General features: G+C 32.7%; 1 protein-coding gene across 1 annotated transcript in view; it reads right to left on the reverse strand.

Moving 5' to 3' along the window:
• Nucleotides 1–11,457: 11,457 nt before the first annotated feature.
• LOC107451386 (uncharacterized) overlaps nt 11,458–14,110 on the reverse strand; it is a 34,354-nt gene continuing 31,701 nt past the window's right edge. The window contains exon 5 of the mRNA XM_016067455.5: nt 11,458–13,298. Coding sequence (XP_015922941.3) covers nt 12,720–13,298 — 579 coding nt within the window. The 3' untranslated portion in view covers nt 11,458–12,719. The remainder of the gene's footprint in view (nt 13,299–14,110) is intronic.

Genomic DNA, 14,110 nt, shown 5'->3' on the forward strand with positions numbered 1-14,110 from the left:
ACACAACCTGTGACGTAGGATATATTATACACAATTATCAATTTTACACTGTTTTCAGCATGGGAATTGAATTTCAGATTGCTTGTACACTCTCAGAAAAACTGGGAAAAAGTTTACTTTAAATTATAAAAAAATATTATCAATGGTTCGCATTGCTATGAATAATTCTTAGTGTAATGAAACGAAATTAGGAAGAAAAGTAGGAAGGAAGAAAAGTAGAGAATTAATGAATTGGTGAATTAGCATATTTGTGAATCAGCTGTCTGTTAGTGAATGGTAAAATTGGAGAAAAATGTCTATAGTTTATTAGTCAAGTCAATCGACAACTTGTTTTTTTTAAGTTTTTTGTATATATCTAGCAGTATCTCTAACAGCTTTTATTTAATTCGGAAGAAATATTTTAACTAACTTCAGGTAGAAAATGTTACTTGAAGCTTTTATTCCAGGATGTTCCTTTTCTCCTGGCATGTTTGACGTATCACTTCAACTCTGTGTTATTTAAACAATAATGATTGATTAATGATTTTTAAACTTGAATAAATAAAATAAAAATTATATTTTTCAAATAGTTTCGTTACTGTGAAAAAATAAGTATGACCAACTTCATCCACACCACTCCTGACATTCTCAATAATTTCTGTTAAAAAGAAAAAAAGAAAGGAAAAAAGATTAAGGTACCGTTATTGATTCAAAAGCTTAGTAAAATCTTTGTTTATCCTGCACGCAAATTTAAGAAATAAAAAAATGAAGGAAAAAAAAGTAAGCTATAAGAATAAAAGTAGGCGAAATCCATGCTGATTTATAAAGAAAAAAATATATAATGTATGTATTTTAAATTTTCGTAAAAGGAAGAATTAAAGGTGGGTCGAGAACCGAGTGGGATGGTTTTTGAAGATGTTTTCGTCAATGTTTATAAAAAAGGACACCCATTTGAAGAAGGTTATATTTTTTAGGTGAATTCTTGTCTATTAATTAGTATTCCTCCGCACACCTGCTTAGTGACCTTGAGAGTGATTCACTCTGTTTTGTGTTGAGGAGTGTCACGTTTCAAGATGGAAAGAAAAATTATTTTGTTTGTATGAAAAAACTCTTTTCGTTTCATTTTTCACTCTGGAGAATTTTATAGAAAATATCTATGTTGCATATTGCATATTTAAAAAAATCGTATTGATAACGAAAAATTTAGTGTGTTATAAAAAGTTTAACTAATTCTTTTTTTTTTTCTTAAAAAAATATCCTGCGTATAATAATTGATTCTTAAATGGTTCGTATCTTTTAAGAGTTTGCGCTGCCGAGGTGCATTAAGCTTCTGTCAAAACGCTCTGAAGCTTGGAGGTTGCTGGTTCAAATCCTGCCTCAGCCTTATACAGTAGCCTAGTTTTAATATATGTGCGAGGGGGTTTTCGGTTATTTCCTCCTAATATATATGCATACAAGCGTTTATATAAAATTGGTCCCGCAGTGGACTGATCTTTAAGACACGGTTCTCAGTAGATCATAGAATTCAAGTGACCACTTTGATCGGCCAAAAAAGGGACCGAGGACGCGTGTTATTGGTTCTCGTCAAGCTGCTCTATCGTAAAGTGCCCGGTTCCGCACGCAAGTCATCGGACTACTAAAGCTGGGGAGCCATCCTCTCTGCAGAGCATTAAAATTGTAATGGCAAGCCATCGAATCATCCTCAAGGATGTTTTCTGGGCCGCCACTAACAGCCCATTTTGTACCTCTGGGACGGCGTAAATTAAGTAGTATTCATACTTTTCTCAGAAACAAAAACTGATTTGAGCATGGTTTGCATTTTACTCTTAAGAGTCTGCGTGACCAAAAGGTACTTTTCCAAATGCTCTGAAGCTTAAAATCACTGGCTGCTGTCCGTGTACGGGTGGGTGACCTCTTGGATCAGTCTGCATTGGGACCGAGGGTGTGCGGTATTGGTCCTCGTTAAACTGTTCTACCGTAAAGTGCTCGACTTCGCTTGAAGGTCGTTGGGCTACCGAAGCGGGGGTGCCATCCCCTCTGCAGAGGATCAAAATTGTGTGTCTTGGGATCATCCTCAGGGATGTTTCCCAGACCGTCGCCAACAGCCCATTGTGCAACTCTAGTGCGACGTAAATGAACTACAACTACAACAACTGAAGCTTAAAAGTTGCTGGTTCAAATCCTGCCTTAATCTTACATATATCCCTGCATTTTCGTTCTGTAATTTGTACTCTGTTCCTCAATTAGACCAGGGTTTGTAAGCAATTCTTTGTATTAGGTTTGCAAGTCATCATATATATGTGTGGATAAGAAAATGAATCCGACTTTATAACTGAAAGGTTGTGATTTCGTCACTGCATTCTGGACGTATAAGCATCCAGTTCGCAATATTTTCTCATCTTTAACTATTATGGTGTTAGTACGGAAATCATCTGTTCAGATGAGAAATTCTAAAGCTTTTTTATTCACTTCAGACATAAATTTACGAGTTTGCGACCACAATGTCGAGAAATGCTTAAAATTCGTTTGCCAAATTGAAGTGACCTAAGAACTAAAGCACTTTACTGCGATAGAAAAAAAAAAGTACAAGTTCAAACCCCTCAAAAAAATATACTAAACAGCATTATAGCGCTTCGCTGACGTTAGATAAACTTTCCGACTGATAAAAGATACACCGAGAATCAATTTGCTACCTTCAAACTTCAGTAAATTGGGCAATTGACAGTAGATCAATGTTGATCATTTTCAGGTCTTTCTCGCATATAGCATAAAAGCGTTTTACGATTTAGGCAACACTACTTTTATAAGGCCAGTGAGGGCTTTAAGCCACCCGACACATTTGCAGATTAATGTATGAATAAATACAGCTGGTGTAGTAAAAAGACTAAACGTGCCCTAAAACAAAGCCAAATGATTTAGGCCGAGTAATTGAGTTCGTTAAGACCAAATGTTTGCGACAGTAAAAGTTTTAAAGAAGTAGGTTTGTACTTTTAAGTCATTAAAGAACTCATTGCTTGCAAACAAAAACGTCTATTTGTTTATCTATTTATTCAGGCATACTTATACTGGCCTGAGAGCTAAATATAAAGAATAGCTTACAAACCATTGAATGGTTTATTGATTCTACATGCATTTGCAAGTTTGTGCTCCTTTAAGGTTTATTAGCTTTTGTCAAGACAAACGATTGTTAAATTGAAAAACAGATAGCACAAACAAGAAAAAGCCACAAGAGTACGTCAACGGTTAAGGTGGAATACGAACCCGCTACCCCCGCCGTTGAAAGGGTACAGTGGAAAAGACATTGCTCCTCAACCACGGAGATCCGCAAAAACGTATACAAGCGTTTTTTTTTAATAGAAAAAAAATCAAGTTAGTTTCATAAAGTGGCAACTATACAGCAAGTTAGTGAACTGAATTGCAAAATAGCTGCAAACCAGGGAATGTCTGAGCAAGAAAAAGTTGAACCATGGATTTTGATTTCTATAACTGGTGTTCTAACTTATTTGCTTATTTATACCAGCACTATGAAGATACAGAACTTGTTGATGGATTGCCTATCCGTATGGAGTATGAAATTGCAGAAACCTTCCATAGACGAATAGGAGAATGTCAAGTGCGTGTCAATAGTATTCTCAGAAAGCATTTGCAGTCTGTTTTCGAAAAAAACTACTTGGTGGTTTGCCGAAGTGTAAGCACTTTCGAAGCATATGCTAAACGCTCTTGCTTAAGATTATCTCACAACTTCGAGACACAAATATCCTTTCTAGGCTTTTCTGCTGTTGTTTCCGAGCTTAACTTGTACTGTTTCCAACGGGGGTGCTACCGTTACGCCTTGTACGCACCTGAATGCCTCGAAAAACTCCTAAAGCGAAGTGACTATATAGCCATCTCTATATCAGATAGGCAAGACAGCAGCACTTCAGAAGGATTTGAAAAACTACTACAGTGCTGCGAGAACATACTGGAATATTCTCGTATTGCCCCTAGATCTAAACGCAAAGAAATAGTTAGATTTGGAAAAAGTTTTGCGAAACATGAAATTTCAAGATTCAGACGAAAAAACAGGCTGATCGAAATGCCTCTTGGTGATGTGAAGGAGGAAAAGGAATCTTCGGAAGAGGAAGAGCCCGAGAATGAAGTCACAAGTGGGGTATCTTCAGAGAGTGAGGCTGAATGTGAAGAATCTTCACCAGATGATTATGCATTTGCTGAAGAAGATCATGAAGCGAATTTGCTTGCTGCTGCCAGGCCTTTTAACAGAAATGCTTGTCGTATTTGTCAGGAAGAAAACTGTAAAAGATACTTAGAAGAGTTCGTGAAACAATTTTCCTTAGGACAGATGAAATATGCTCCTCCAACAATACAATAATGTGCTTAAGAACAAAAAGGCGATAAAGACATTCTTCAAATTGTATAGTGTGGATAAACGGTATTTTTAATGTTTTTACTCTTTTATGTGGACTCAAATATTTTAAACTGCTGTATTTCTATTGAATATTATTTGTGTTTTCGGAGATGAAAGACAAATACAACTAATTTCAAACAAAATGTATTTTAAATCGTGAATAAAGGGGAAAAAACATTAGTTTCTTCAAATTTAACCCTAGTATTTGTGACTGAATAACTCTTGCTTAAGCGATCTCTTTAGTGATAATACTATAAAATATTTGGAACATTATTTCATTGCAGATAATACAAACTTTTGCATTATTTTAGATTTTAGAGAATCTGCTTAATGATTAAAACTATGAAACTAAGTTTTTAAATAAAGAATATTTTTAGATTTATGTAGCGTTTCAGATTTAATATTTGAGTGGCCTTTTTGAAATTGATATAGACTCATTTTTCACATACTGAGATATTTAAGCATGATTTGCGTTTGCACAAGTTTAAAAATATTAGCAACTTTAATTACCTTATGAAGAAGTGATACTTCTTTATAGTTCAGTTTTATTTTATAGTATGAGAGTTAGCTTGATATTAGTGGTATTGGATATGAATACTGCAGATAAACAGCATAATTAACCCTCTTACATAATACAGACAAGTGGAAATGAGGCTAAATTGTAATTTTTTTTTAAATTAAAAGGTTTCAAAATGTATGAAACATTTAAACAAAATGAGGTAACCGAACAATTTAGTTCAGTTCAATAAAGTGCATTAAAGAGATATTAGTTCAAATGGGAAAATATGTTAACATAACTCTAGGAATGTTTTGTAGATTATTTCTAGTACATAATTACAATTTTGCTTTAAATCTATTCGTCCGAATATCGCCAACTTATGTAATACCGATAAATATTAGGAAACCAAACCGAATGAATTTAAGTACATTCAAATAGCGAGTTAACTACAATATTTGCAAAGTGAAAGTAAGCAGCTATTCTTTCACATGACACAAAAGTATTTTCCTTTTTTCGGTAATATAAAATTCAAACTTTGAAGATAATTATCTACAGATCAAAAATTAGGAAGAGAAAAATGTTTTACTTCCAGTTTTGTTCAGAAAGTAAACATACGGAAAAAAATATTGGTTTCCTAGTGACACCACAGCTACCTTCTTGGAAGTTGTTGTGAATATGACCAAATTTAACATTTAATTTTTTTTTATATGGAAAGCAAAAAGTTAAAATTTGTGAGAAATCGATAATACGTTTGTCATTTTTTATGAACGTATTCCGTTAAATACTTCCGAGTTTCTTAAAATAAGAAAAATGGGTCTGAAGTACAACATGGTGTTGTATATATGTTGATTGAATTTGCCACATTTGTCCACTCATGCCACTAAATCTTAGTCTGAATAAACTAAAATTAATCAAACGCTTTACTAATTTGCTATTTTAATGGAATGTTTTAAATATATATTTGCGCTAAACTATAGAGCTATAGAATTATAATTTAACCAATCCAAATTAAAGCAAGCATATTCAAATCAAACGGGCATCCATGACTGCAGACTATTTTTCCCACGGCTAAACTCACTTTAGAATAAAATTGAATAAAGTTCAATTCTCGCTGTAAACCTTGATTTTATATCTCGGTTTTCTTAGTTTTGTGTATCTGTTAATTAGCGCTGTCACTTTGTCAAAAGTTTATAAGCAAAATTTTTTATTCTGCTCTAAATTCAGCTGTGTTTTTTTCAAGTATAAAATGAACATTAACAAAGAATGAAATGAAGTCCAGAATTGTGGCAGAGAAGATTGAAGGCTCGTGCCCCGAGGAAGCGCAACATTTACATAAAGAGCTCTTAAAAGAATATTCTTCCTAAGAATCGTTCTCTAACCACAAAGACGTGAATGGAAACATTTTCCATCAATTCTTTGATCTATGTGCGTTGTGTAAGTTTCAGTTTAATTACATTGCATTTCTTTAAATATGTTTTCAATTGCGGAAGGGGGGAGTGGACAGGAGGTGTTACAACAAATCGACCAATTTTACAATGGGAAAGAAGAAAATTTTTAATGTCTTTCCTAAAATAATTCTAAGGAAGTGCGAAATTTGAGTTAAAAACAAATGATCTCCTTTAACGAAAGTTCATCATTCAAGAGTGTACGCGCACCGAAAATAGTAACACTTTTTTTTATTTACATGCGTATGCAAACTTGTATACTCCATACAAAAACCGGATCCTAAAACTCTTGCCAAATTAAAGAGCATATAGCGCAAACTAGAGAAAAACGGTACAAAGTAAGATTGGGCTGCATTTGAACGCATGACCTCCACTCTTCTGAGTGTTTGTCGATACTCCTTTGCTATGGAAGCCCCCAAAACAGTTCAGCAGTTACAAGCGAATAGAAGTAGTAGTAGCACTATATTTAAGTCGGAGCCTTGGTGGCTCAGAGGGTTTCCCGGGCTCTGTGACCCGGGTTCAAATCACAGCGATGGCTGGTCTATACGAATTCCGCATCCGGCATTGCAACGACCATAGTGCTGATGTGAAATATCCTGAGTGGTTGACGGATTATGGGTTAGAGTCCTTTTGCCCTTAGTCTAACCGTGGGAGGTTTTCGTGTTCTTCCTCTCAATGTAGCGCATATGCGGGTTGGTTCCATCAAGAAGTCCTCCACGAAGGTAAATTTTTCCCAATACTTGATCCAGGAGTTCCCTTGTTTTCTGGATTGGATACAAAATTACAAGGTTACGGTTGTTGCTGATTTACGTCGCACTAGAGCTGCACAATGGGCTATTGGTGACGGTCTGGGAAACATCCCTGAGGATGATCCGAAGACATGCCATCACAATTTACAAGGTTACGGATTTAAACATTAGCAGTAGTAAACATAAAAATTGGATCGGCTGTTCAACGACAGTTATAAAATAAAATATAAAGTAGTAACAATCTTAATTTATCTAAATCTTAAACTAATTCTTAGAAAATATAAGATCTGATTGTATCGCAGAAAACAGGGCTAAATCCAAAGTATTGATTCCACAAGTGACACAACTTCGAAGAGCGAACGCCATTGCTTTTAAGGACATAATCTAGTTATATCATCTGCTCTGATCATGAAAGATGTTTTCACCTCAGCTCTCACTGGGTGCTTTCCTATCGATCTAACCATCATTTCACCAGTGAGGCACGAATTCCTCCTTCTATCGAACCCTCACTTGTCCTTCTCCCCTGGGTGAACATTTTGTTCCCTGAAGAAAGGAATCTTTTCTTTTCATCTTTCACGACTTCATTTAAGAAAGCTTTCTTAGTCACCCGTGCAAAGAACGAGACATAAAAAAAAGGAAAAAAATCATTCCCACGAAATCGAAAAGAATTCTTTGGTAGATTTTCGTTTCAAAAAAACTCAAATACAGCTTGTTAGAATGGGAGGGATTTTTGGTTTTTAAACGCAGAACTGAGATGAGATATTTATAGGAATCTTTTTGATTTTACCATAGGGAATTTACAACATATGTTTCTTTAAGATCTTCATGACATAACTGTGAAGAGTTTTAAAGTTAAAAATTATTATTATTTTTTTTTTTTGCGTTCTTACTCGTGATTTCTTTAGAAGCAAGTCGAAAAAAGATGCTTATTTTATATCAGATTTGTTTGTGAAGTAAAGTTAGAAGTGTAAGTTTATAAAAAAAATATTGAAATTCCCACTAGCTTTATTGTACGAGGCAGCGCAATCAAATATACTCATTATATTTATATTTTGAAATGCCGTGAAAATTCTATGTGTGGTAATCAAATGGAAAACATGTAAAAAAATTAAACGTAATCAAAAGAATTTTTGAAAAGATCAGTTTCGGTTTTTCAACGAAAACATGCTAATTGGATTAAAATATAAGAAGTCAATACTATTAATAGAGTGATGTTTTTCTTAAGAGGCTATATCGCGGGAGAAATCTTTCGTGGCAAATTCACTTTTATCTGCACGAGTAATTTGAAATTTAGAGTAATTTTAATCAAGAGTAAACCATGAAATTTCAAATGCAAGAAAATTTTTTTTTACAAAAAATCAAAATATCAGAATACAAAAAAATTATGGAAGGATTATGCAGAATTATACAGAGAGGAAGTTCGTCGATAAACTACTGAATAAACTGAAATATGGTTTTCGTCAAAATAAAACGAAAACTGGCGAAAATAAATATCGAGAATGGTTATCAGAGAAACATACTACTTCATTCTTATTTTTATTTGATGAAAATACTGATGCAAATTTTCATAACTGCATATCATTTTCATTATTCATTCAATACATTAATATTAAAAAAAATCATTTTTGTAATTATACTTTTCTTTCTTCACAAGCATTTTATTAAATAATTTCGTAAAAGTAACACAAATGTTTAATAGGACCGGGATAGCCTGGTCGGTAGGGCGTTGGGCCCATGTCCGAGAGTTCGAACTCCGCCGGCCGAAAACTTCCTGTGTAGTAAATAGTGACTGATTCACGTTAAATCTGTCGAGTCGCAAAGTCCTCCATGTGGGTGGTACTGAATTGGACATTGATCGTTCTCTGATTCAGGTAAAAATTACGATCTGTGGATGAATGAATGAATGGATGTATGAATGGGTTCACCCTTTAAATGGGTGTGACGTATGGGTGTGGAAGACGTCGAATTATTGGCCATAGATAACGCCACTGTAAAACAAGAAAAATCGCCTTTACAGACATACGAAAGCAAGCAAATGTTTAAAGAATAATTTATTGAAAGGAATTTAATGACAGGTTTCGAAACTTAGTAACTGATTAAAAATACCCTAACTCTCGGAACCCCTGTGACCCTTTCACGGAACCCTAGGGTTCCTCGGAACACCATTTGGGAATTTCAGATTTGATAAAAAAAATTTCCCCTCAACTATGCAGCGTATTCCCTTTCCAGTCATACGCAAGAAATACTTTTACATAAAGCTTTACCGTTTGAAAATTTATATTAAATGGAGCTATCAAAAGAGAGCGGTGTCTGATTTTCCTTCCCCCTGTGCATCAAGAAGATAAAATTGTAATAAACTTCGACCCACATTTGTTCAATAAAATGAAATATTCAAAGTCAAAACTGTCATTAAGAAACAGCAAACATTTGGACCCATTCCCAAAAGTCTGACAGTTGAAGTATAGTTTGAAAGAGAAGGGGTGGGATAAAAAGTTTCCCTTTAGTGGAAGCAGTATCTTAGTTTCATTTGCCAAGAAAGCATTCATAAATTACTAGTAATTTTAACGATAAGAACAGAGGGAAAAAATAATTTCCCAGGATGCTTTCTTAGAGAGAAGGGAAAAAGTGTCATATAAAATTCAATTTCCCAGGGCGCTCATATATTTAGAATTTATATTAAAAAGAAATAGGTTACGTGATGTAATGAAGCGATTTAAAAGAGCTCTTTTCTTTTTGACAAAGAAACTTTGTTGTATTTAAGTTTTCCGAATCGTTTGACTAAAAAGACATATTTGCAAACAATTTATATTATTCATAAAACAAACACCACTATTATTTAGATTGAAATTTGTACCTGAAGATAAAACTGCTTTTTGTAGAACTTTTGCATATTAGAGGTACTGCGTTCCTTCCATAATTCCGTCCCAGAGTTCACCTCAAGTGTGCTTACTAGTTAGAGCAGACGATAAATGATCGCAGAACGTAGTAACAAAACAGCTACTTTCTGGATAAAACTATATTTAGAATGAATTAATTTCATGAATCGATGGAAAAATAATTTGATTTGCAAAATAAATTTCAGAAATATTCAACCCACTTTGTCAGTGATATGACTTTTTCTGTGAACTAACAATAATGATAGACAATTACGGGACTTTTCACATTATAAATAGGATAAGGAATGGTTCAAAATTCAGGCTCTTAAAAATTTTCCGCAATTTATACAAAAAAGGAAAAATAAAAATTACGACTTTAATTAGTCTATCTCTTAGAAGAATCAAAAATTCGTTTTTAAATAATTATGAATACGTGAAAAAAAATTACGTCAAAAAATGATATGTAGACAAGTTATTTATAATGTTTTGTCTTTAAAACTTAGCTTTAACATTATATTTTTGCTGTTTTGTTAGATAATTCTCCTAATTTAACCCCATGACGTAGATGGGAGACCAGTGTCCCTTTTATATATTTTTTGCTGAGGCTCTAATGACAAGCAAATATGTATTTTGATACTTTTTGATTATAAAAAGCAGTTTGATGGTTTCAAAAAAAAATCTGTTAGATTATGGTAATTATATTTGTATTAAATTATAAAAATCTAAACAAAAAGTAGTTTGAAAAAGTTTTTTTTTTATTCCTATTCAAAATTTATCTACAATTGATTTTGTAAATTAAAGGAATTTCAATGATGAATAATTATAAAACTCGATCTAAACAAGTGCAAATTTGAAAAATTATTGTTTGGAAATGAACCGTGTTTAGAAGATTTTACCTTTAACGCAGAAAAAAATACAGGTGTGCTGTGTTTCATAACTATAAATTATTAAAATGCTAAATTTAACATTTTCCCCTTATTTTGAGTCAAATTAAGGCAAAATAATTTTAAAAAAATATGATAAAATGTTCTAAAAAAATAATACATATGTTTAAAAAAATTATGCGTCAAAGAGTAAAGAATATAAATTTCGATGAGCAGATGTTAGAAGATTCAACGGTATTTTATTTCTTTTTTTATTCATTTGTATATTGAGAAACAGACTTTCATTTTAAAAACTTGTGGCAATAGTTCATTCATGTGATAGTATTAACTAAGTTTCCCAACCATCCATTTAGAAGGCATTGACACAAATAATAAAAATAAAATCAGGTGTTGGACGTCATTTATAGTTTATAAAACTGACATTTAGTAAAGGACACAATGTGGTATTGTTGAGAAGTATAATACAAGAAGAAAAATATCGATTTCTTTATGCATGAATTCCCCCTCAAAGTTATTTTTCTTATTAACTGGTTCATTTTAACAACTTTGAGGTTATAAATCTCAATGTCTTGTGGAAAATATAGCATGAAAAATCAAAGGCAAAATAAAAAAGAAACCAATGAAAACTAAAATAAAGCTTTATTTTGATCAAAAAGAAATAAGATTTTTTAATTTAAAACAAAAAATACTTTTCTTTAAAAATATTATATTGCATTTTATAAATAAAATTTACATAATATATTATTTTTTTGCAGTAGGAACAAAAATGAAAACATGCAAAAAAACGAGCAATGTGCTCCAAGCTGATTTAACATAAAATGATATTTACAAATAATAATTTTGAAACTGAAACAATAGTGAGAAAATTGACTTCTGATAAATTGACATTTATAGCGCTTTCTAGAATTTTTTTTTTTTTTTTTTTGACAAAATGTCATACATGCATGTCGAATACATTAAGATAAATTTAGTGAAGACCATAAAATGTAGAAAAAAAAGAGTGTTTGTTCATTTAGCTCTAAAATACATAGTTGCTATGGAAACAAGAGTGATTTTTATCAACCAATTTGATAAAATATTGACTGACCTTAACCCCATATTTCAGAACTGTCGGAATAAAAGATTAATGCTATTATCTAATCAAATAAACGCTTTTTTGATAAGGGGGAAAATTAAATGTAAATATAAAAGACATATAAAAACAGAGACTTGTAAGGCTATAAGCTAATTATAGTCCAGTCATTTAAATTTTAAAATAACCATTTAGTTTTTAAAATAAATCATTATCCAAGCTTAGCATTTTCGTAATGAAATAAAAAAGTCCAAAACAAAACCTGTCCCAATTATATTTCTCAAGCCTCATCCTAAATTAACTTTAGGTAGCCGAGATTTATATTTACTCCATTTCCAACCAACAATCATTTTCTGGGAACAAACTATTTAAAAACTAATTATAATTTTTGGACTTTTTATTTAAAGGATAAAAATATTAAAATGTAGTTTTAAAACAAGTCATTCAATATGATAAGAAATCAGTTCATTTTTATTTCATTTTATTTATTTATTTATTTTTTACAAATCACTATAAACTATTTTATCAGAAGTCCAACAGAAAACCTTAGCATTTTAGAAAATAAAATTAAAATAATTAAAAAAACACATAACAAAGCTGTATATTTCCCACATCTATTATAAACCTAGCTTTAATTTCGTCTCGATGTTTTCAATAAATTTGATATAGTTCAGATGAAATGCTTTAACAACATATTACGAATTTCGCCTCATAAAATCTACAGCATCGTAATAAATTTCCAATTTTGGTCACATGTCTCTCAAATAAATCTACAAAACTTCTATGTACAAAAGCAATTTTAAACTATAGTCATAATGTAATACCAAACCTACGAAAGTCTCTCAACACGTACTCACCCATCGCCGTCTGCGTCGCGCAGGTACCCCTCAGCGACGAGGTCGACGACCTGGCACCTGAACCAGGACGTACCGAATCACTAGGAACAATCCTGATGGACCGCGTCGTCGACTTTTGGGCTTCTGACCCATCTTGTTTAGTACCGACGAAGGAGGACTCCATCCACAGCCTGGGAGGAGGTTGTGGTGATTTGACCAGAGTAAATCTCTGATCTGTATCCGTCGCTTCACTTTCGTCCAGGCTGGCTATAATTCTAGGCACCTGGTCCACGTTAAAGTTCCGTCTGTCATCGTCCGTTGTACCAGGTGACATTATCACAGTACCGCTGTAGAGGGATTGGGTGTAGGAGTACCTATCTCGTCGCATTTCGGCTGGGCCAAACCTTTGTGGCTGGTGATCGTAATGATCTGCATGGGAAACCTCCACACTGCTGTTGAAGAACACATTCGTGGTGTTGAGAGCGAGGGGAGAGATCCGGTTGGCATCAGCAGCCTCGCTGCCGTCTGGTCGCAGTGTAGCCGCACTTGTTATCTAAATAGAGTTTTACTTGAGTTAACATTTGATTGGAATACCACAAATAAGTAGTGTTTAAATATGAAGTTTCCAGTGAACAAAAACATTAAAGTTGCATTTAATATAAGAGTGGCGAGTACTTTAAAAATTGAGGCATAAAATAGCTGTAGCTTAAATTTAAGAGATTTATACTCAGAATTCAGGAATACCATTTTTTTTTTATAAAGTTCTAAATCACGGGGGTTTATAAAAGTGGACGCTATTGCACCAAATCTATTGCTCTTCATCGTCGTTTATTAATACTGATAAAATAATGAAACCAATTGATTATGGTAAAAAGTGTTAAAAAGAGTTTTTAAACTCTAAATATTAAGAAGCTTTGTTTTCTTTTTTAAAAATTATACTTATTAAAGTTTTTAGCTCTTAATACTATTATTATTAAAGCGACGTTCTAGTTAATGTAATGTTTAAGATAAACTCATACAGTGAAATGGTAAGTTATATCAGATGATTAAGGTATAAAAAGTCGCTGAAAAGTAGGCCTAAATGGTTGGTGAATACGATTGTTTAACCCTTTGACGCAGATGGGACGCCGATAACTCGTATAAATATTTTTTCTGAAGCTCAGAAGCTGACACGCAAAAATACATTTTGTCATTTTTTAAATTATAAAAAACAGTATAATAGCATCTAAACAACTTTGTTAGATTATCGGAATTATATTTGTATAAATTATGACATCCAAAAAATGTTTTTCATTCATATTCAAAAAATTATCCACAATTAGTTTTGTAGTTTAAAGAAATTTCAATGATGAATAACTGTTTCTC

The sequence above is a fragment of the Parasteatoda tepidariorum genome, chromosome 3 (assembly GCF_982258835.1).
Source record: "Parasteatoda tepidariorum strain Cologne lab strain chromosome 3, Ptep-v5.0, whole genome shotgun sequence".
Lineage (NCBI taxonomy): Eukaryota > Metazoa > Arthropoda > Arachnida > Araneae > Theridiidae > Parasteatoda > Parasteatoda tepidariorum.